The sequence below is a fragment of the Lathamus discolor genome, chromosome 21 (assembly GCF_037157495.1).
Source record: "Lathamus discolor isolate bLatDis1 chromosome 21, bLatDis1.hap1, whole genome shotgun sequence".
Taxonomy (NCBI): domain Eukaryota; kingdom Metazoa; phylum Chordata; class Aves; order Psittaciformes; family Psittacidae; genus Lathamus; species Lathamus discolor.
In genome coordinates this window covers 2,422,839-2,446,864 of record NC_088904.1, presented here as the reverse complement: position 1 = coordinate 2,446,864, position 24,026 = coordinate 2,422,839, and the positions used below count along the sequence as shown (strand labels likewise).

Sequence of the window (24,026 nt, the reverse complement as noted above, 5' to 3'; positions counted from 1 at the left end):
TTTAAACTTCCTTAGAGGCTTTGCCCATGGCAGGGGACATGCACAGACATTACTAAGGTGGCAGGCAGCAGTGGTTATCCACTGCCAGGCTCAGAGCAGAGCTGGCCTGGGCCAGCCAGGTTAAACCTGCTCAAAACCTCAGCTTGTTCAGTCCAACATCCCTGCAGCAGGATGCCACAGTTACTTTTAATGCTTAGAGAATCATTAGTGCAAGCTGATGCACACAGACTCATACAGCTCAAGGCAGTTGTGTGTCAGGCACAGCCTCCAGGCATGCCCCAAGAAACAGCACCAAACACCCCAAGCTGTTCCCATTTTTACACTCACATTTAGAGGAGTTACAGCTCTTTGCAGCTTCGAATACTGTGACTTGTTCCAGGCAACGTATCATGGGCTGGTGAAGCTCAAGTCACCCCAGGTTGTATTCAGGCCCTTTCCAATCCCAACCTGCCTTTCCAGACACCAAATTGCTGTTTGCTCAGGTCTATAGGACCCAGAGAGGGAGAAGGCTGCATGGGGATATACCCAACCAGAAATGCTCACTGAGCAGCATGGACTCCTCATGAAATTAGTTGGTTTACCCCAAGGGTACAGACTTACTAGCCCTGTATTTCTTGGGGATGCCATGCGTGTAAAGGGAGAAACAACCACCCCATGCCTCTGCAGCCATCTGGGGACCAGTCACTGTGGCCATCCATGCTTAGGAACATGGACACCCAGCTCCTTTCAGCCCAAGCCTCACCTCCACACCCCTCTCCTTCCCATTCCTAAAGTCATCACCCCCCCCCAGGAGCCACAAAGGGTCTCTCCCCAGGAGGGATCACAGAGAAAGGTCCTGCTGGCAGCTCCATACCCTGGGCTCCCAGCAGCCATATGTCCATGCCATGTGGTGCACAGGCAGAACCTGCCAGCTCCAGCTGCTGACAGCCAATTGCACCCCAGTTAGCATGAAAAATAAGGTAATTTTATTATAAAGTTCAAAAAACATTGACATCACTTTTCACAGTCTTACTTCAGGACACAGCTGCCCCAGAGAACCAGGCACTTGCAGCCACAGCAGAAGTCCGGGTCCATGGATCAGTTTTCCTGCTTATCCTGGAAAGCACAACAGATTCCACCCATCACACTGGCCAGCCACTACTGGCAGTGAGTACAAACCAACCCACTGAGCGACATTCCCCATCCTCCATTTCCCTGCAAGTGAGGGAAGCAGAGCATGAGCTTCATAGGAATTAGGAGGGTATTCACCAGTGCTTTGACAACAGATGGGTCTTGAGCAGTAAAGGACCCCGTGTGAAGTTGCTGATGATGAAGACTCTTCCACCGATCCTCCCCATTTTAAAGTGCAAGGAGACGTCTGGGCCAGTGAGTCACGAAGGGCTCATAGTGACCTGCTGGCAGTGCCTGCAGTTCACAAGTGGCCACCCTGGGTCCCAGCACAAGCTGCTCAACTGGCATTTGGTGGTCCTGGCACAGAGCATCGCACACACCCAGCACCATCTCAGCAACATACAGGGATTCCATCTTGGCACAGAGAGAAGAACCAGAGCCCCTACAACCCTTTCCTAGCTCACTTGGCAGCAAAGGGAGTGGAGAACTATTTCACAAAGGCTCAGATCCCAGGGACATCCCTCCAGGCTTAAACACTTCTGAGCTCATGTCCTCTCCTGCTGCACGCTAAAAGATGATGGGTGGGATTATGGCTCAGCGCAGAGGAATCCTTACCCCAGATAGTGACAAACTGCTGCTGTTGTCATAGTCTGCATCAGCTTCCTGCCCACTGCCATCCCCACTGCTCACATCTGCTTGTGGCTTCCGGATATCACCATCACTGCTATCAACAGTTGGAGCATCTTCACTGCTGGACACAGCTGGATCCTCTGGTCCTGACTCTGTGCTTGCAGCCAGCAGCTCTGGGGTATTATTAACATCAGCAGGTCTTATGTTCTCCACCTGCAGAGACAGGGGCATGGTCATGCTGCAGCTCTGCAGAAGGGCAGCACAAAACCCATGAGTGATCTCATGAAATTCAGATTAGTCTGAGCAAACCCAGACACCTTCTTCTGCAGCCAAGGGAGCAAGGACTGAAGTACATCCTTAAAGCCCACTATTAGAGTCTACAGCCATGGAGCAGGCACACTCACCTGGAGATCCAATGACTCCTTTAGAATAACAATCCCATCCTGCTCTTCAAACTCCAGGTCTGCCTCAGTGTCATTCTGGGTCTCATACTCTTCACTATCGGTTTCTACATCTGAGGGCTGGGGAGGAAAGAAGTAGTCTGAGGAAGGACACACTGGCCCCATTCCAAATAATGCTGGTCGCCACAGCCAAATAGCCAAGGATGGCAGTGATGCTGCTTTGCAGGGACATCAACCAAATGGCTGAGATGACTGGGGCACCCAACACTTTTCAAACACTGAAGATGCTCCAGTGTTCTTTGGGCACCTGCAGCACTCAAAGGATGCTCAGTAAAGGAAACCTTTTTAGAGCTCCCTGCCCAGGATCCCCTGCAGACCCGTGCAGTGACGTTCCCAGTCTACCAGGAGCTAAACACAATCATCGCCAAATTGCTCAGCCCCTGAGGAAGAAACCTGCTCAGCAGCCAGAAACTCTTACCTTGTATGTGAGATCTTCAGAGTCATCTTCTAACAGGTCCTTTTCCAGTTCCACCAACAAGGACTCCTCCTCCTCCCGATCTAGGTCATCCCGCTTCCTCTTGCTTGCTTTGTTGGAAGAGTTGATCAGGGCTTCTTGGATCTCTGCAGGGATTCATAGCAGGCACAGTCATAACACACATGGAACAAACATACATCTGCATGATTCCCAGCTTTCTACCCAGCACAGATGCCCCAGTCCCAGTGTGTTTCCACAGCACACGTGGCGCTCTGTGCTTCTTAACTGCAAAGCCTTCAGGTGTTGCAGGTCACAGCTCTTACCTTTGGGCACATTGCTCTGGCCCCAGTCTGCTGGCTGGTAGCCCAGGATGTTCTGGATCCTGTTGGGGATGATGGAGAGGACAAAGCACATCAGTCTCCCCTGGTGCTTCCTGGCAAGTCTTCTGGGCCTGGGAGACTGCAAGGGGTAGACCTTGCTGATAAGGGTCTCCACAGGGACCACAAATCCAATCCAGGCTGATGCTTTCTGAAGGATCTTCAGCTGCAGACAAGAGGAACACTGGGTCATGAGACCTCCCAGCTACTTGAAGTCCAAAGTAAAACTCTTAAACCCTGCTTTGTCCCAGGGCAGAGCCAAGGTGGGACCATCTTTAGCCTAGTAAACCAGGACCAGTTAGGTTATACCTTGTCTGCCCAAAGACCTCATACCTCTCCTAGCCCAGAGAAGGAGAGAAACGCAAGTGCTGCAACAACCATTAACAAAAGGGGAGCAAGGCAAGACCAAACCAGGGAGAGAGCAAAAGCTGGGATAGGGGGGAAAAAAAAAAGCAGAGGACAAGCAAACACTGAGCACAGGGAAAAGACTGAAAGAAGAGAGAATGCCCAGCAGAGAAACCAAAGGAGCTGCCAGTCTCAAGGCTTTATCACCCCTCCCCTTGGCCCCAAACTCCTCCAGCAAGAGGAGCATCACCTACCAGGTACTTGACTGAGCTCAGCTGAAGGATCTGGTGCAGGAACCTGCTGGAGAAGGAGTGGGGCTCACTGCAGGCAACTGGCCCCCTCTAAACAGAGAGAGGAAGAAAGTCAGGCATCCTCTATGCCACCTCTGACAGGGTCCCCACCAGAAACAGCCCCTGTGGTACCTGAAGGATCTGTACCTGCTCTGGACTGGTGCATGGCCTCCCTTGCTGCTCCATGAAGCCAAAAAGTCTACACTAAGCAAAGAACCTGGCTTAGCCCAGGCTGCAGCCCTCAAGCTATTTGTAGCTGCTGGCCCAGCTGCTTCTCATTGCCCTGATGAGCTGCCGACCTCCCTAATCAGTGGGGCAGCTCCACACCTTCCCATGTGGGACACTGCTCCTTCCAGCTGAGCAGGGCTTTGTGGCAGAGATGACCCTGCGGAGATGGGGACCTGTATCCAGCATCTACAGACCTTGCTGGTAGCCCTGCCACTGGCCACGCATTTCGGGGCCAGACGTCAGCCCTCTGGAGCAGGGGTGTTTGCATGTGTCAGGGTCCCTCTTGCAGCCTGTCCATTGCAGGCAGGACCTCTGCTTTCAGGACACAGCAGCTTTCCCGAAATAGTTACTCCACAGGGCACATTTGCCAACCGCCCTTAACCAGCTGTGATAAAGCCAGTTCCCCTTTATTGGCTGTGCTCTCAGAAATTGCTTTTTGCTGTTATTGAGAAGCAGAACCTGCAATGCCAGAATTGAAGCGCTCATCGTCAGCAATCTTTTGGGGCTAATGAAGCAGAGCCTCCTGCACCGGCAACGTTGGGCTGCTGCCACGTTCACTCTCAAAGCTCTTAATTCCCAATGAGGATCAATGCTCAAGGGGTGGAACTGAGAGGGCTTGCTCAAGTCCAGAGCAGGCAGTGAAGAGGGGTGGACAACGGAGTCACTGAGGTCTGTGCAATGAGACCACATGGAGCAGGCAGCAATCAGGTTTGCATCAGGGCCATTAGACAGGGAGTTTATTAACTCAGTTTGACTCCCATCACTGCTGGTCTGGATGCGTGACCTGTGCCACATCCTGCTCCAGTGTGGGGGCTTGGTTTCTCACCAGCTCTTCACTCCAGCTCAGCCATGAGCTCTTTGCTGGAGCTGCCACTCACAAGGAGGCTTTGCCCAGTGTGGCTGAGCACCTCCCAGCAACAAGGGTGAGCAAGAAGCAAGCCAAGGGGCCCCTGAGCCCCTGCTCTCCTCCAGTGATGCTGATGAAAGCACTGGTACCCAGAGGACTTCAGTGTTGGCGTGAAAGGGGGGTGGGAGCTTTTTATAGTGCAAATCCCAGACTTCTCCAGGCATAAACGTGCCCTCCTGCAGAGCTCATGTCATGGATATTCACAGCTCTTTCTCCAGCACAGGAGAATGTGGCAGCCAGAGCTTCTAGAAAGGGAGCTGGGATCTGTTCGCTATGTGACAGAAAATCAGCCCAACAGTTATTATTAGGAGTGCTGGCATTGAGGAGTCAGGGACTAAGGCTTTTGACAAGTTAAATCGATCTCCAGCTCCTGAGGGCATCATCTCTGTTCAGCATTTAGGGCTGAGAGGGCAGATTGAGTTACCAGAGATTAATAAATGAGCAGTTATCAGTTACTTGACTTGTGATATCTGAACATGTTCATGCTCCAAGCTGACAGGCAAATGTGCATTAAGCCATGGTTCTGCAAACCTCTCTCCTTTTTCTTTTGATGCTTAAGCTACTACATGGCTCTGCCTAACTGCCTCATCATCTTCCAAGGAAAGCATGGGGACAAATCCTCAACGGCAGTTGACTGAAATGGTGAGGCCGCTGTATTTAGCAATTAAACCTGAAGGTTGGGAGCTACGACTCCTGGGTTTTATTCCCTGCCTGGTGACCTTCCTGAGCTCCTGGGAACCTTTTTGTGCCCTTCACTTTGTCTACAAAATAGGCAGAAATCAGCTTTGCTTCACAGGGGGATTGCAGGGCTTCATTCATCTTTGTTCACAAGACGTTTCCGATGCCCTTGGCAGGATTTCCCAAGGGAAGAAACATTATATGTTATTATTACAGCCTGCCATGGTAGAAGACTCATTTGCTCTGGATGTGCCAGCACGGGGATTATCAGCCTGGACAGAATCACGGATTAAAGGTTTGTTTAAAATGCCTGCGGTGGGAATTGCAGCGTGACTGAGTTAGGAAGGAAACATCAATTCCCTGCCACGAAGCAAGGGTGCTCTGTGGTCAGACTGTGCCCCTCTGCCGTAATCTCTGCTGGCTGCCACATTACAGCTCAAGGCCTCTCCCCAGCCTGCGAAGTGAGAAGGACAATATCTCCCACTGGAGCAACGTGCCTCTGAGACTGACAGAACGTCCTTTCCCTGCAAACCCCGTGGCGGGCAGCGAGCACGGTACAGCGGGAGACATCACTGATGTGGCAAGAGAAAACAGTCATTACCAGCAGCTGATTATTCTGCCCAGGCCTGGTGCGCTTCCTAAATGCTGCTGTTGTCTGACTCAGAGTTCTGTTCCAGCCTCCTGCAGGTACAGACAGCAGAAAAGCTCAGGGCTAATTACCCACTCCTAATCCCACGTACAGCGGGTTCGGCAGCACCAGCCACGCTTGGCTCTGAGGAGGTGGAAGCAGAAAAGTCACCAGCTCAAACCTCCTGGGCATGAAGGGCTGCATGGGGACAGCTCTAAATCCTCAGGCAAAAGGCAGCTTCCCCCAGGGCCTATAGGGATGCTGGGGAGGGACTCTTCACCAGGGTCTGTAGTGACAGGACAAGGGGTAATGGGTTCAAACTTAAACAGGGGAAGTTTAGATTTGATCTAAGGAGGAAATTCTTTCCTGTGAGGGTGGTGAGGCACTGGAATGGGTTGCCCAGGGAGGTTGTGAGTGCTCCATCCCTGGCAGTGTTCAAGGCCAGGTTGGATGAAGCCTTGGGTGGGATGGTTTAGTGTGAGGTGTCCCTGCCTATGGCAGGGGGGCTGGAGCTGGATGATCTTAAGGTCCTTTCCAACCCTAACCTACAATTCTATGATTCTATGATTCCCTGGTACCTTCCTGCAGGTCTCTGCTGCTGCAGCCGGGAAGCCGGGTACTCCCACCCCACCGTGCCATGGCCTGCTTGGTTGAGATGCTCTCCTGTGATACTGAGACCCTTTTGAATGATCAGATGCTCCAGATGCAGGTTTTTTGAAACAAACCCAACCAAAAGGAGCAGATACCAAGAGCATTTCCCAATGCCTCATTCCTGTGAAGTCTATCAGGAAAAATAAACAGACCTTCCCTCAATGGATCCAGTATATCTCTCAAGGTCTCTCTGGTGGCATTATCTCCTCTGTTCTCCAGCATTTCCACTGCAACCTGCGGAAATCAGGATATATCCCTTTCCTTTTCAAACATCCCAGCTTGCGTTGGCAGAGCAGAGACCTCCAAGGGGTGCCAGTCTCTCACTGTCGACAACCTCAGGTGCCTACTGCGTGACGAGGGCTCTTCACCATGCTGGGCACGGAGAGCTCTTGGTCTCACAGACACTGGGCCTTAAGCAGCAGCAGGAGACAGATGGGAGCAGATGAACGTTCCTCTGTGTGATTTTTATGCATTGGAGCACGCGGCCTTCCCGAGATCAATACTGAGCTGCTGCGTTTGCCAAGAGTTTTATATGCAGTGTCCATGCCTGCTAGGTGAGATAAACCCCTTCATGTGCTCATTAGCTGCACGGCTCCTCTCCCAGCTAATTGGTGCTGGAAAGGTCAAGCTCTGGCCATGAGACAGTCTGCTGCAGTCTGAGGTCCCAGCTTGGGAAGCAGGGAGGCCCACGGGGCCGTAGACAGGGATGCTCTTCCACTGACTCCGCAGGAGTTGGGGATGCAGTTTCCCAAGCGAGAGGAGCCCTGTGTGTCTCCCCAGCCCAGCTCTCCTGCCCTCCTCCCTGCCCACCCCTCCTGAAACACCCTCAGCTGCCCTCCAGCAGCATGTGTGCTCTCACCACCCTCCTCCATGCTTATATGTGGGCTCCATGGGTGCCTGGATGCTCTGAAGGTAACAGCTTATCACCAGGTTCCATTTCACCTCCTCAGCTGGCAGAGTGTCTGGGACCAGGTAGTGACTGCCTCTGATTTAGCTGTTATTCTCATTTGTTCCAGGGATGGGTTGGTTTCCATCACTGCAAGCATCTGACAGCCAAGCTGTGCTCATTCCCTGCTTGTGGCACAGGGAAGAGGCTCAGCATTCCTGCTGGGCAGAGCCATGTGAGCCTCTGCAAGGCACATGGCAGCAGCTGCTCCCTGCTCAGCTGTGCTTGAACAGAGAAACCACTTTTCCACCCTGGCTCAGCAGCAGGACCTCTGTCCCCAGTTGCGGTTCGCAGAGGCACAGCTGTGTGAGTGCATTCAGGTCCTTGCTTCTCCCTTCAGGTACTCCTGGAGAGCCAGCTGTGGTGACATTGATCCACTTAGGAGGAGAAATACTGGCTTCCAGCCTCCCTGATGTGAAGGTCGTCCCAGGCTACAGGGGATGTGGACTATCCCCAGTGCCCGTGATGGGCAGAGCACAACGATGCTGCAGCCCTATGGCTGTGCCCAGGGCTCCTCTGTGCACGTACTGTGTAGCCCTGCACATCACCGTGGTGCTGGAGACCCACCTTCAGCAAGCCCAGGAGGGCCAGGGCTGGTCATGGTGCATCTCAAGAAACCTCATTATCTTCCTGTCGTTTGCTGTCACTTCTTCGCCTCCAGAGTAGGGACAGTTGTGCTGAGATGGAGCAACAGAGACAACATGACCTGCTATGAGAGATGCTGTGGTTGTTATGCTGCTGAGCCCCAGCTGGGGTAAGGAGTTGGGGGGATCCCTCCATGGTTAGGGTTAGGGTCTCCCAGCCAAGGAGATGCCAAATATACTGAGCTGGAGATTTTCACTGATTGCTGTTGCATCCCTGGGTGCTGAAGGGTGACTGGAGACCTGTGGCAGTGAGACAATGGTCAGGAAAGCTATGAAGGCATTTGTAAGGAGTTGCCCCATGATTTTTCCACCCACAGTTTGTCTGGCTCTGGTTTGCTTGGGCTCGCCCCTGGATGATGTCACTCACCCCTGGTTTAGTGCAGCTTTCAGGCCACACACCACAAATAACGTGGCTCAGCCTCCTCTTCAGTGCCAGCAGCAGGAACACAGTAGGCAAGGTGGTGACGAGCTCAGCATGGGGCGTCCTGGTGGTGCTAAGTGACTACCCATCTCCTTCAGCAGTCCTCCAAAGTTACATCTCCAGAAAGCAGCAGGATCAAGGGTGGTGGACCTGGAGATGGTTTCCCATCAGAAACAGCAGTATGGGGATCTCTGACTCTGGTTTGAGGCTTCCCAGGGTAACTACAGAAGGACTCCAGCCATAAGAAATGGCCTGAGAGACACAGGTGATGCTGTCGCTGATGGCAGCACATTGCAAAGGTGCCTCTGTGGCAGCATGGCTCAGCAGGAGCAGACCCCAGTGCCACACGGGCTTCATTACAACAGCACAATGGAGAGCACGGTCGGCAGCGAGCTCCCTCTCTGGGGCTGCTTTCCCACTCACCATGAAGATGCAGCAAAGAGTCCCGCTGGCAGGGCTCATCCGAGCTGCAACAAAGCTGCTCCCTCTGCTGCAGGCTGGAGTCGGCCCAATCGAGACTGCCAGCTCAATTAGAGGGAGCACATGGAAGCATCTGCAGGGAAAGCTCCAGTTTTCGGCACAGGGCAGAGCCAGGGAGCAATATTTTCATCTTGTTTCTGTTAATTACCCACGCAGATGAACCAAGCTGTTAAAGTGGGAAACCAAATTAATTTTCTTCCATCTTCCATTGCCTTCGCACCTCCCAGGATGTGACCCCAGCGAGGAGCTGAGAGCTGCTTTGTTCATTTGTGGGGATCTTACTTCCTCCCGGCACCTCTTCCAATGAGCTTGGCTGGACCCAGCAGATTCTCAAGCCAAAGCCTGTTGCTGTGCCCACCCTTGGGAAAGCCAGCATCTGCAAGAAACGGTTTTCCCAGGATTGGGGTTGTTTCTTACCTGGTGTGGAAACACTTCCAGGCTCAGGCCAGATGCAGTCGTGCTGGAGAAGCAATGTGACCCTCTAAAGAACGTGTGTGGATGTTTACACAGCTATTCATAGTCACCCCACAACAGCAGAGCATCACACCCATCCCCTGCTTTGCCATTCCTTACAAAAACCCGTGACTCTTTGCTCCTTCCAAAGCTTAGCATATTCGTAACTCCTGGAAGTTTGACAGGAAGTTATTGCCCTGCCCAGAGATGTCTTTTGTCATCATACCAAGTATTTTAGTCTCCATATTAATGATGTTTGTGTCCCTGCCCATGGCAGGGGGGTCGGAAATGGATGATCTTGAGGTCTTTTCCAACCCTAACTATTCTATGGTTCTATGATTCTGTGTTCAGCCTGTCCAGGGTCACTCTGCCCTTCAAGTCCTCCCTTTCCCCCCCACACTTGGCACACTTCATGGATCCAGATCCATTGATATTTTCCCTCCCCTTGGCAGGTGTCTGAGCTGCTGGCGTGCAAAAGGGCAGGAGGAAGGAAGAGGCTGCTGCCACGTTGCTGCTCCATAGACCAGGTCAAGGAAGGAAACCTGTGCTTGGCCATGGAGGAGGGAGGAACAAGGGGGCTGCTGTGTACCTCTGCCTTCAGCAGAAGGGAATGGTTTTCAGGATAGAGCTGTCAGGGAGATCTCTTTCTCCCTTCCTTCTTTCCTTTCTTTGCTCGGCCACCTTGCAGCTCTGTTCCACTGCATGTAACCTTTCAGAGAGGCACTTTCCTGCAGTCCCAGCGGAGTCTCGAAACTTGACAGCACAGTGAGAAACTGCTGGAGGCAACCAAACTCCCAATCTTCTCCGAGGATTACACTCTGCAGGAGAGCTCCTCTCGCTCTCCTCTCCTGCGGGAAGCTGCAGTCGGCCTCACAGCCTCCTGCCAATAAGGGTGATACGTAGAAAACAAGATGACTTTAGCCAACATTGCCTATACGTTTGGAGTTGACACAGTACTAAAAAAATGGTTGAATTAAGCTTCTTATTATATAAGGAGAGTGATGAAAACGCAGAAGTAGTTGCTAGATCTACCCAACTAATGAGATCAGTCCTATTGATTTTGATGAGGGTGATTCACTGGCTTGAGATGAAACAGCAGCTTATTTATCTCCTGGACCATGGCCAGACAATGCAGTATCTTACAGGAGCTGCCCCTTAAATATCACAACTAGCTCCATTCAGTGCAGGAACTCAGTCCTTTCAGTAGTCCTAGTCTTGAGATTATGTTGGGGGTTTTATTGCTGTTATCTTAGGCAGAGTGCCCAAGAGGGAATCAGTATGATTAACACTCAGGGAACAAATCCAGAGGTAATGTTCCCCCTGAGCCTGGGGACAGCGATGCTGACAGCTCGGTTTTCTGGGTAGCAGGGTGGAACTGCTGATTTCCGAGCTGTGCTTTGGATACGCTGCCAGCAATGCTTAGGGATGCATGGATAGGCCTAGAAATAAAACCTGTTTACCCACACAGCTCACCATCTCTGCTGAATATAGCCCTGGTTCTATAGCCCTGGTTCTATAGGCTCAGTGCTGCCTCTGGGGTGTCGTCTACCACAGGATGTGCAGGTGGGATGTCCCTGCTTGCATGCCCCCCCTACCTGTGCCCAGGCAGGATCTTGTCTGCATATGAACACCTCTCCTATGAGGAAAGGCTGAAAGAGCTGGGCTTGTTCAGCCTGGAGAAGACTCCAGGGAAACCTTATTGCAGCCTTTCAGTACTTAAAAGGGGTCTACAAGAAGGATGGGAGAGACTTTCTCGCTGGGCCTATTGTGATAGGATGAGGAGTGATGGTTTTAAACCAAAAGAGGGAGATTCAGGCTGCACGTGAGGAAGAAACGCTTTACAATGAGGGTGGTAAAACACTGGCACAGGTTGCACAGAGAGGTGATGGATGCACAGTCCCCGGAGACATCCAAGACCAGGCTGGATGTGGTTCCAGGCAAACTGATGTAGTTGAAGATGTTCCTGCTCATTGCAGGGCATTTGGACCAGATGATCTTTGAAAGTTCCTACTGATGCGAAGGGTTAACTGATGTACAAGGGGGTTAGGGTTAAGCCGTTTGCTTAACAATGTTACTGCTTACTCGTGCTTACTCAACAAATACCTGCTCAACACTTACCATGCTTGCTGGAACAGAGTGGGAGGACCAAGGCTATTGAGGAAGGAACGGTAACTCCTGTTCTCTGGACCCCTAAGCTGACTGAGATCAGCTTTGCAGTTTGGACAGTGACTGAATCACCAGGGAACATGCACAACAACTGGAGATGAAAAGTTCAGGGAAGTCATCTTGTTTTCTCTTTTACTTCATCTTGAGACCCCTGCCCATGACCACCAGGAGACCCTACACAAGCAAGGACCTTTACCTCATAATAATAAGAAGGTATTATATATATATATATATAGGCATGTTGTGTAACCTCATGAATATGTAATAGTTTAGAGGATAAATATGAAGGAGAACAATGCTGAGGTGCGCATGCCTTTGGAGGAACGATCCCCCATGTGCCTCAGCGCTGAATAAAAGCATACCTACTTTACAACCTTAAAGAGTTGTGGAGTCTACCCGCGCATCACTTGCAACCCAAACCATTCGGTGATTGTATGTGCTTTTAGCACTAACCTGAATTCAGGCACCCTTACATCAGCAAGCATCCATTCTCCCATATCCACGGACACATCCAGTGTGGCTCACGTTGTCCCCAGCTGGGATAGCTGGACAAGGAGTCAGATACTTCCGGGACTCCCAGCAGTGGAGCAGCGTGCGGCAGCCCAGGGATGGGTGCAAGCTCAAGGTGCTGAGCTCCAGCACCTACATCCTCGCTGGCCTCGGCTGCGAGGGATGTGGCAGCGCCTCGGCTGCTGTTGTGCAGCATCTGGTGCCCTCCCCTGGCTCTCTGCCGCACTGCTCACGCCTGATGCCAACCTACAGCCACAGTCCGGCGCTCGCAGGTTTTCAGCACAGGCAAGAGAGCTGCTCCTTGTCCTACATTTTAAATGCCTGTGGGTTTGTCATCTTTGTGAACAGTTCAGGACCTTTAAAAGCCCCTCTCTAGGTTACGTTCATAGAATCATAGAATGGTTTGGCACAAGGAATGCTGATGGAGCCGAATCCAAACACACGCGTTGCTTGTCCAGGAGTCATGGAGAGCAGCAGTGTTTCTGAGAACAGCATTCGGTTTCCCCCAGCACCAGGGCCAGGACTGACACTGGGCACTGGGCAGAATGGATCCCCTTCCCTCAGGAATAGCTCACAATCCTCAGCGTTTCTCTGCAAATGTGATGCTATCTGTTAGCAAGTATCTGACAGGGAGACTGAGCCCTTACTGCTGCTCCCAGGCAGCGCCCGTAGGAGGGGTGTTATGAGGTTGTTTCTTAAAAAAGCCCTAATCTTACCCTTAGCTAAATGAGGATGGGTTTAAACCAAGACACAGAGGGGAACGAGGAGAAGAAAGGTAAGCTAATGATAAAAGAAGACATTAAATATACTAACACAGAAAGCTGGAGGAGAGAAATCCCCATCCCTGGAAGTGTTCAAGGCCAAGCTGGATGGGGCCTGGAGCAACCTGGTCTAGTGCAAGGTGTCCCTGCCATGGCAGGGAGTTGGAACTGGATGAGCTTTAAGGTCCCAACTCAATGATTCCATTATTTCCTATGGCCATTCACAATGGTGCTTCTCTTCTACCTCCTGTAGCCAGTTGCTGCTGCTCATCACAAGAGGCAGGACCCTGGTTTTAGTGGGACATCAACAGTTTCCAAATTTGTTTTTAACAAACATGTCTCTAAATTTGTAGCTTTCCGTACTTCGTGGTAGGTTCATTGGGGAATGCAGGGACCTGGAATAGACAGTCCTTCTCATAGAGCCAGCAGATACTTCATGTCCCCGTGGTGAGGGCAGAAAACAAGCCCTAGGAAGATAAATGTCCTGCAGAGAGTTTGTTGGTCCTCAGTACTGTGTTAAAGAATCATTCAGATGCTGCCTGAAAGGAAGTGGGCTCTGAACAGGAGCCGCTTTGGGACTGTTGGAGTTGCAGACCTGTATGACAAGGTGTACATCACTTTGTCAGCACATGCAGCGCTCTGTCCTATTTCAGCTGAACCTGCTCCTCCTGGGACTTGTCAAAGCTTTCCATGGTGATGGAAAAAGGACAGCTTCCATTTGCAGGCTTGCAGCTCCCAGCAGAGTCAGCTCTCATGGGGCCACAATCAATCCTTCGTGAGCAGGAGTTCAGAAAGTGAGAGCAAAGTTTTGGTGTTTTCTATGACAACGTGATGTTACATTATTCATTGGACACTCCTGACAGTGCACATCACACAGGAGAATAGTCTCTGCTATGTTTTAAGTTCTGAGTCTGCCTCTGCAAGGGGAATGATAATCAGGCTCTTGTAGATGTTAAAAAGAAATGTCTTAACACTAACTAAACCTCTTTCTCTTTCACAGTCAGAGTGGTTAACGTCCCAATAAAAGGCATCACAGGAAAACAGTATGTTTATTCATCAAATGATTTTCCTGAATGTAAGGGCCTCTCCTTTACAAAGTACATGATGAAAGAGCAGATGGCATGCGAAGACTCAAAAAAAAGCCTGACTGTTGCCCTGTGTGTGATCTCAGAAGTGAGGCAGCTCAACTGAACATCACCATTAATATTTAAGGGAAGAGCAAGACTTCATCAGGATCCAGAGCTGCCTGCTGCACATGGATAGTGTAAGGACAGTCCATTCCAGCAGGACACTGTGGCCCTTTGGGCTGGAGGATACCTGCCCCACTAAACAGGAGTCTTCTGTCCATCACCAAGCTGAGCATCAAAAACCTTGTGGCACCTGGTGACTGAAAAGGACCAAAGCCCTTCACTAATGGGTGGTTGTGGTACTCAGCCTTTGCAGTGATGGCAATGGCCTCACAAACAGGAGGTCAGCAATGAATGAGGTTCAAGGTCTGCCTGGGTCTGCTGCTCAGCTCCTGCCTACGATCACGCTGACTGGTGCTGCAGAGCCAGCAAGGGCTGTGTCCTCTCTGGTGTCTCAGCAGGACAGGCAGCCCCATACTAGCTTGGCAGTCAAGCAACAACTAAAAGGTGAGGAGATGCAACAATCACCTGCATGAACCTGCTGCGCTGGGTTGCTGCTGCTACAGCTGCACAGTCATGGGAGGGTGAAACAAGCTTGCCTCATGTGTAGAGATGTCCAAAGCCATGGGAGCTGGCATGGGAACTACTGGAGCAACTGCTCCAACCCAACTAGGCTGTAGAGCACAGCACAAAGAGGTCAGATGCTCATGTCCAGGCAACACGGTGCTCAGTGCCTTGTGAGCACAAGAAAGCTCTCTAGCAGACCCTCCTCCTAGCTCTCAAAGTCCAGGTATAGGAGGCCATTAGCCTTATTGCAGATCTTTCCAAGGACATGGAACCAACAATATCTGACTTCAAGAACCTGGAGCAGAGGTGACCTCCACTGACAAAAGTGCTGACAGAAGCAGGACTGTGCCTGCATGCTGCCTGCATTGTCACCTTTGTCATGCTGCATCCCTGCCTGAAAGCTCAAAAAGCCCAGGGGAAGGCCAGGCAAGAGACAAAGTCAGCAAATGAAACATCTCCACTCAGCCTTTTTAGCAAGGACACAAGTCTTTGAGGGATGAAAGGTGCTGCATGCAGTGGCAACTTCCAAATGTTGGAAGGCACATGGCCTGGAGGAGACTGGCTGTTTGCTGCAATGCTCCTGCTGACCTGGGTAGGAGAGTTGGTTAGGGGGGAAAAGGAGGAGATGCAGGGCAGAGCCTAGGAGCAGGAAAGAGCTGCAGTGTTTCTGGGGGAGCAGAGACGTGAAAGGAATGAGAGAGGAGGAAGTCCTGTAAGTACAGGGAGCTGGACGTTAAAGAGCCTGAACTTTGGTGTACAGGAGGATGAACACAAGGAAAAAGCTTTGGAAAGGTCTGTCTCAGTGAAATTGTGAATAAAAGCCAGGCTGGAGGCATCCAGAAGGATGAGAAAAGACAGGAATGCAAGCAGTGCCTGATTATCACTTTCAGGTAAGAGGAGTTAGGAGAGCATCTGCTCATCAGTGGACTGGGACCATGCTCTGGGAACACTGGCACTCCAATTCAGACCAGGGACTGTCAGAAGAGAAAACTAAAGCACTAAACCTGCTGCATTTACACCCATCTCCTGTTGTAGATGGGAACAAAGTGGTTTGGCATGTTTCCCTGACCCAGCCTGTGCTGGGAGGTTGCACCGAGACCATCCCTGTAGGTACACAGAAACGTCCTTTCAATCATCTGAACCCCTGTACCAGTTAGTCTGCAAAAACCTGAACTGTCTTGTAAAGATAGAGTGCCCTCTGCACCCATGAAAACAAGTGGCTGTAAAATGAGGAACTTACTATGTTCAGAGAACATAAATTTATTGGCTTGTATTTATTCAAGGTGTGGATCTTCAGGTCTCAAGATTCACACTGGCTTCTTACCATCAAGTTGAGAATCCTTATGGAGTGCCTGGGAATGGCATGTCTTTACTAGTGTGATACCACAGTATAATTTTAACAGAAATGTAATGCGAGTTGTGTGATTTCCTCTGCACAAGCTGAGAAGCTCCACCTTTCCCATCCAGGCTTTTTTCCTAAAGGAAAATAACTACATTTACTTCAGGGTGTCATTTTCTGAAGAAGGGTTTTGTCATTTGCTGTTCCATAAAACTCCACACTGCTCTAGTATCACATTCTTGTGATGAGACTATAACCATGACAAACTGCAACAGCTATCAAAGCCATTGTCAAAATCATTCTGGACTTTTTGCCCTTAAATTAAGTGTTCCAAATACTAGCTTTGTTCCTAGAAGGAAAACTTCTTGACCTAACATTGAAGAAACACGATAGTAAATGGACCCTGTCTTGAGTATGTTGTTACTATAAATAAGAGGCATTAAAGAATTCCAGCTGAATCTCATGCTTCAAAGGCCACGTGGCTCTCTTTAAGTGCAGGAGTGGATTCCTCCCCTCCCTGATGCACCACCACGTTTTCAAGGGTTTTATCAGATGTTTTCAAGAGTTCTGTGGGCCTGGTCCTTTACCAGGCTTGTTCCAAATGCCAGACTGCAGGATGCTACAACTGAGAAGGCACAACAAGGGAAAGGTCTGGCAGCAGTGACTGTTCCTGAACATTTGCTTTCATCAGAGCAGTCTTTACATTCTGGCCAGGCTGCAGTTTGGCTTAGTTTGCAGCAGACAAATGTGCAGTTACAATGAGAGCTGGGCAGATGAAAACAGGCTTGTGCGTGGTACCCAGCAATAGCATCAGCGGAAGAAGCAGCAGCTGCTCTTTTCCCCACTACTGAAGCTACATATGGCTTGCAGCATATACCAGCAGAGATCCGGGTGGCCAAGAGGGATGGTGTCCATCAGCTTGGCAGGGCAGTGTATGAGGTGGAGGAGAAACCTCTGACCCTGCTCTCACATGCACCAGGTTCCCGTGTCTGTAAATATCCTGCTTTCAAAAGCAATTGATGACACAAAGTTCATCCAAGCACAAACACCGATTACCGCAGTATTTCCTAAGCCTTCCGCTCCACACTGCGATAGTCCAGGCTGAACAAACTTCCTGTCGGCTGTAATTCTTTTGACACTTTCAGTTCTGCCTGGGGACAAAGGTCAGGTGGAGGCAGCTGAACCTGGCACCTCCTCCTTTCTGCAGACTAAGATGCTCTTGCGAGTGGAATAAGCTCATAAGCACATCCGCCTTCTCTCTGTTGGCCTTGCTCTTGCCTCTACTCCACCCCATGTTCAAGATGGGGTGGAGCAGAGGCACTTCTGCTCGCTTTCTTTTGGGGTCTGTCATTGTAGGGCTGATGTTTAGCTCACAATGAACTTGGGCTTAGAAGCTCATCCCTTGGGATAATGAAAACCATCTTGGGACCCACAAAGGCCAAAGGCAGCTCCTCTCTATCAGCTATTCAGAATGCCCAGCATCAAGCTGATTAGTATTTGAGCAACCTGATCTAGTGGAAGGTGTCCCTGCCCGTGGCAGGGAGTTGTAACTGGATGAGTTTTAAGGTCCCTTCCAACCGAACCCAGTCTGGGATTATATGAATCCGCTAGCAGGGAAGAAACTAAGATGAACCTTTGATAATTGATATAAAAATTCCTTGCTGACCTCTTGTTAGGATTCGACTCATTACAGAAATCACATAGGGAGGAAGAAACATTGTCTGTATCTGCAGCTTCATCTGCTTGGCTCAATACGAACATAAAATTCAACAGCCGTACTGAGAAATTCACCTAATTCAATTAGACCATCAGAAAGTTGATCTAATCATGTCAGTTCAATTATTCAGACCAGTAGCTGAAATCTTTCATGTTACTTAAACTGGAAGCCTTCTGATGTGCCAGTCCTCCTTTAGCAATCTGCTCATCCGAGGAAGAGATTAATTCACTTTGTTCTTGCTTTTCAATGTAAAGAGTGGGTCTTTTTGGGTAAGAAAATCCTCTAAGTCTGATATTAATCAGAAGGAAAAACACATCCTGGACACCACAGACTATATTCTGCAGTGTAGGAACAGATGCAGCGTGGGCTGGGATTCCTGCAGGTGGGGATACACACAACCACATTTAACATCGGGTCTGGTCACAGAAGCTGTGCCTGCCTCCCATGGAGCTGTATTTTGACCAAGGCCCCTTTGTCCACTTCAGCTTGGCATCATGAGATTTCATCATGATGATGCTTCCATGTTCCCTTTTCTTGCTGTTCTTGCCCATTTTGATCTTTTCCATCCTCACTGCATTCTGCTCCTGTCCTTTCACATGTCCCCCACAAACCCAAATGCAAGATGACAAGGTTTCCCACTATTTGACATGCTGAAGGGAAGCGATGGCATCCAGAGGGACCTTGACAGGCTGGAGAAGTGGGACTGTGCAAACCTCATGGAGTCCAACAAGGCCAAGACCAAGGTCCTACCCCTGGGTCAGGGCAATCCCAGCACAGACACAGGCTGGGGGAGGTTGGAAGGAACAGCCCTGAGGAGAAGGACTTGGGGTGTTGGGTGAGGAGAAGCTCCCCATGACCCGGCTTCAGTGAGCGCTTGAGCCCAGACACCCCCCGTGTGTGCTGGGCTGCACCCCCTGACCGGGAGCAGCAGCTCAGGGAGGGGATCCTGCCCCTCTGCTGCGTGATGGGGAGACCCCCCCTGCAGCCCTGATCCAGCTCTGGGGCAGCAGCACAAGAGGGACGTGGAGCTGCTGGAGCGAGGCCAGAGGAGGCCATGGAGATGCTGCGAGGGCTGGAGCAGCTCTGCTCTGGAGCCAGGCTGAGAGAGCTGGGCTGGGGCAGCCTGGAGAAGAGAAGGCTCCTGAAGGGGAGACCTGAGAGCAGCTCCAGTGCCTAAAGGGGCTGCAGGGAACCTGGAGAGGGGCTTGGGACAAGGGCCTGTAGGGACAGGCCAAGGGGAATGGCTTGAACCTGCCCGAGGGGAGACTGAGCTGAGCTCTTAGGCAGAAGCTCTTCCCTGGGAGGGTGCTGAGGCGCTGGCACAGGGTGCCCAGAGAAGCTGTGGCTGCCCCATCCCTGGCAGTGCTCAAGGCCAGGCTGGACACAGGGGCTAGGAGCAAGCTGCTCCAGTGGAAGGGGTCCCTGCCCAGGCTTGAAAGCCCCTTCCAACCTAAACCAGTCTGTGTCTGTGATTTGCTTGTCTGGCAGAACTTTCACTGGGGTCACTGGGACATCAGGTCTCTGTGCACATCCTCTTCTAAATCTTCCTGTGTTCTTTGGAAGGGCCCAAGTTGTGACCTTCCGCAAACCCTTTTCTCCCAGCCCCTATCTTATCCCAGTATCTTATTCCTGACTCTTAGCCTACACCCATACACTTAGTATCCCATCAATCACCTATGTTGCTTTGTGGTTAAGGCGCTGTGCTAACACCCTGACTCTTATCAAGTCCTTGGTTTATAGAGACGAAATGCTCTTAACCCTAAGCAACTGCCGTTCCTTTTGAAACTGCCCTGTGGTTAACTGCCCTGAGAACAAAAACGTTAGAACAAGTGGATGAAGGGTAAACAGATGAGCCTTTTGGCCTGAAGCCTCACCCCTGAAGCCACTCCAAAGATATAGGGAATTTAGCCTTGATCAAACAGAGCTATGAACACACTGCTTACGCTGCATTGGGGTATTGTTTTTGGGCAAGTCCCAGCTAGCAGCAGTGATGGACAGATCCGATTAGGAGGAGGAGGAGGAGGAGGAGGAAGAGGAGGAGGGAGCATCCGAGAGCCAGCTGGAGGGAGCACTGTTTATGCTCCTCTTTGCTCACTTTGTCTCAGAGACTTCAGAAAGCCTCTCACTCCCAGGAAAACAAATCACAAGCTGCTGAAGGGATCCTGAAGAACACAGTAAGCATGGCAACAGCAAGCGGAGTTCTCCATAGAGGGATGTAAAAATGCTCTCTCTGCACGGATCTACAACACGTGGGCATTTCTGCTACCCCTGCTTTATTCTAGGGACCAGTGATGAGGAGATGGAGGCTCAAAGCCGCTCGGATAAGAGGGATGTGGTGGTGTCCAAGTTGTATGGTTAAGTAGCTCCACAGCGAAAACTTCTCTTGTTGATTAGAAATTAGTTAAGAGATAAAAAAGAAACCAACCCAAAATGTAGAATTAAGAGCCAAACTTTCAGCAAAGGAAGAGATTATCAGCTGCATATCGTAATGATTTCTGCAAGACACAAAATTGGTGCCTCTGTTTAGTGAACAATGGGTATAAAATTTATGGCTTAAAGAAAATTATTTAGAGAGAATTTTGAATTGCCCCACATAGGAAGGGAGAGGAAAAAAGATCAGCTGGGCAATGGGATGGCAGATTAAGGCCACTGAAATATTATGCATATGCGAAGAAAGAGTTTGAAGTATTCCTGGTCTTCATGCATTGTAAATCAACCAAGAGGCCTGGGTGCCGCTTTAAAAAGCTCATTAAGAAGCACATGCTCAGCAAAGTGTTCTAACCAGAAAAGCAGTAAGACGTTAGGATATTTAAATATAGGTTTTATGTAATGATGAAAATATTATAGTGTCATATATTACATTAGTGATGATGCCTCCTCATCCTTAACAGTGTGTTCAATCCAGTTTTGTTCCCCTCATTCGGAAAATATAAATCAAGTTCATACAGTGCAAGAAGAAATGCCAAAATCTTGGTAGATTTCCATATGAAAAGAGGCTGCTTGGACTACCCCAACTTTAGAAAAGAAATTGGTAATGGAAAAAATTGAATTTCATTCACTAATGAATGATATGGGAAAAGAAAAAAGAATGCTCTTCCAAAATATTCTGTGTTGTGCTGCTACCAGAATAAGAACAAGGCAATGCTATAAATTCAAGTAACCCTTTTATGTCAAGCACCATTAAAACTCAGACAAACTACTTTTGACCTGGAAACTCCTTAATACAATACAGTAATTTGTGCCCAAGAATTTAGTGAGATTCCAAAAGTTACCCCCTCTTCCCACAAACACTTGCACGGAGACACTGCCAATTCTCACCAATTCTTATTCAATTCTCAGTCCTCTGGGAGACTCCAAGATAATTTCTTGAGCCAGGTTTTCTTTGTCTTGGGTTTTTAGCTTTGCTTTTCTGTTTGCAGGATGCCCACTCACTGAACACACGTCTCAACAATGCAATTTTGGTCTTTCAGTTTAAAGCAAGAGGATTGTCCCAGAAAAGCTCTCCACGTGATGCCTTGAGTGCCTGTAGGAGGCTAGAGCATGGGGTTCCTACTGACCTTATATCTGCAGTGTGGCTGTAGAGATGAAGTCTTGTGTCTCATCCAGCTTTGACTCCCCAACAAACGTTCCTAGAGATAGTAAAACCAACTGTGAAGCTTTTAGAGACCTTTACAGAACTTTCATGCTGCAACATTGTGAGTGGATACGATTTCCATATATTTATGTATTTTTAGAAACATAGGGAAGAAGCCATCTTCTGTTACTAATATGAAAAGAAACTATCACGAAGGATTAAAATACAAATTAGAGTCTTTGTAGGCAAGCCTGCAGGGGCAATACTGGTTAGGAATGTACAGCAGGAAGGCCAAGAAGAGCAAAACGAAGGAAAGGGCAGGAGCCAACCAAGCTGTAGCGCTCTGCCCACCTCTATCTTCAATTTGGTAAATGTTTCTCCCTGACCATTATAGACCTCAGACATTTTGGGCACCACCATCTTTGACCGCTGCTTTCTCCCAGCACAAGAAGCAGCACAAAGGAAAAAGGGTGTCAAGAAGGTGCTGGCCAAATGCCCTGGAGATATCAGGGAGAACAGAACTGTGCCGTGCACCGAGCCGGCTGAGCTTGACATCGCACTGCTTCTGGCTGGGCATTACTGGAAACAGATCTTGAACAGCAGGCACTCCCTTTGCCTTTTATTAAAGCAGTGTGGCAACACTAATGCGCCTTGCCTTTAGCAGATGAAGTCATGAGTTTAGATCTTATCTGAGCTTAAATACTTTGAACTAAAGGTTCACACCAAGTGAAACTGAGTTTCACTGCCAGTTCTGCAGGGAGTACGGAAAGGAAACCAGTAATCTCAGATGAGAACTGTCCTTGGGGACTTGAAACACTTCGGCCATAAAATCACGTTGTCTCTTTTAGTGCATAAAGATTTCAAAGCTTTAAAAACAACACTGATAAAATATCTGCACAACATCTCTATCCTATACTCTATCCATGATTCCTTACAGATTTCAGAAATTGGTTTTGAATACTTGGCACTACCCAATCAAAGATTGGGGTTTGAAACGTTTAGTGCATTAAGACTGCACCTACGTGGAAACTGAAATGTCTGTTTCCTTGGAAATTCTGTAATTTCAAACCCAATTTTCATTGCAGTGAGGAGTGAAATGTCGTATTTAGAAATTCAGCACAAAAATGAGATGTTTATAAAGGTTTTAAAAGTCACTTGAAATACTCTGTTGTCATTTTGACAGGCTTCTTTCATATTCTTATTGCAATTTATTACATCAAGTAGTAATTTTCATAGCAAAAAATTATTTTGAAAGGAAAAATGGAAACGTGAAGTTCTTGTCATTTTAAAATGGAATATTCCAGCTTTATTTGCATGTTTGACTTTTCATTCAGACTATAATGGGCAAAATCCAGCACAATTCTGGTAAAAGCTTAGATTTCAATAAGGGCTCATTTTCTAAAGGGAATATGCATGAGAATGAAGGTTTTGACCACCTCAGAGAAGCTTTGAGCTGGGTAGAGCTGAGGAATGAAACATCTCTTTTGCTTAGCTGAATGGTTTGAAATGCCCTCTGAGAATTAGGGTGGAGGATTCGAATCTGTTTATATTAGGGCTGGCTTGCATTTGGATGAATCCTTGCTAGAAGAAAACCTAAAAAGACCACTTTAATATTATACATTTCTACTACCAACAATTGTTTTTCCTCATTTAGACATCTTGGATGTGATAGAAGGCTGTTTCTTCAAGGTTGCTCTAGTTAGACCAAGTTCTCTTTTCAAGAGTGACAACCCATGCTACCACAATTAAACAGGTAGTAAATAGATGTGCATGACAAGAAGATCCTTAGAATTATTGACATTTTGGCCTTACTTTAGTTAATGAAAGGTGCTGTCAGTGTTACAGCTTCACTGGACCATGCTGTTTGAAACTCATACCTGTTTGCATTATGATGGCAAACCAGCCACACAGCTTACTTCTATATATGCTGCATATGTTGACATTGCAGGCTCCAAACCTCGCATGAGTTTTGAGTTCATTCCCACAAGTATCTGCCTACAGCATTCCCTCAAAGGATGCGTTCTGCTCCTGCTGCTAAACAAGCAAGGTCATGGGAAAGGGGAATGACTCGAGTCCTCTCCAGATGAGGTCTGCCAGCACCAAAGCATCTATCAGCAGAGAACCACAGCTCTTCTGTGTGCAGCTCCTTGCAGGGGAAGAAATTCATGGCCCAGGTGACAAGTTTGGTGAAGAGGAAGGTAAGCAACTCACCCGTGGTCTTTTCAGGGAAGTAAGAGGTGAAAAGCAGTGAGGACTCCCAAGCTCCCTCTCCACAGCATGTTTGTGCCATCTGTGTTGTCCTGAAAAAAATATTTTTCCCTTTTGATTCTTCTACATCTGGAAGTAAAAAAGAGAAAGAAAAAAGTTAATTTTTAACTTTTCCAGGAATTTGGGTTGAAGATGATTTACATTAACATTACATCACATGCAGGGTCATTTAGGCAGGAACTTCTGTACTGGAAAGAGAGAAGTGGATACCACAGTGATCAGACTGCTCCGGGGATGTCTGCAGGGAGATGCAAGAGCCTAAAGCCTGGCCATAAACTGCATAAAGCATAAACTATGAGGGCAGTGATACAGTGATATTAGTACTGTTATTTC

At 49.1% G+C, this 24,026-nt stretch overlaps 1 protein-coding gene across 3 annotated transcripts; it reads right to left on the bottom strand.

Moving 5' to 3' along the window:
• Positions 1-942: 942 nt before the first annotated feature.
• On the bottom strand, positions 943-23,743 carry LOC136024418 (uncharacterized). 3 transcript variants are annotated; one of them, XM_065699733.1, is made up of 8 exons: positions 23,637-23,743; positions 21,409-21,480; positions 3,593-3,679; positions 2,940-3,159; positions 2,620-2,762; positions 2,145-2,261; positions 1,726-1,953; positions 943-1,095 (listed from the first exon to the last, which is right to left on the bottom strand). In XM_065699733.1, exons 2-8 carry the CDS (start codon positions 21,451-21,453, stop codon positions 1,078-1,080), a joined length of 858 nt encoding a protein of 285 aa, XP_065555805.1. In that variant the 5' UTR covers positions 21,454-21,480; positions 23,637-23,743; the 3' UTR covers positions 943-1,077. The 3 variants fall into 3 exon arrangements, with proteins under 3 accessions (XP_065555805.1, XP_065555806.1, XP_065555804.1); XM_065699734.1 differs by lacking the exons at positions 21,409-21,480; positions 23,637-23,743 and adding an exon at positions 3,776-3,861; XM_065699732.1 differs by lacking the exons at positions 21,409-21,480; positions 23,637-23,743 and adding an exon at positions 3,761-3,858.
• Positions 23,744-24,026: the final 283 nt, after the last annotated feature.

What these genes read in the sequence shown, in the direction of transcription:
- LOC136024418 (XM_065699732.1), bottom strand. Translation starts at nt 3,814, where the DNA reads ATGGAGCAGCAAGGGAGGCCATGCACCAGTCCAGAGCAGGTACAGATC. An exon ending in CCAGAGCAATGTGCCCAAAG is followed by an intron (nt 2,763 to 2,939) that starts GTAAGAGCTGTG and finishes GAATCCCTGCAG; the next exon opens with AGATCCAAGAAGCCCTGATC. An exon ending in CTGAAGATCTCACATACAAG is followed by an intron (nt 2,262 to 2,619) that starts GTAAGAGTTTCT and finishes TTTCCTCCCCAG; the next exon opens with CCCTCAGATGTAGAAACCGA.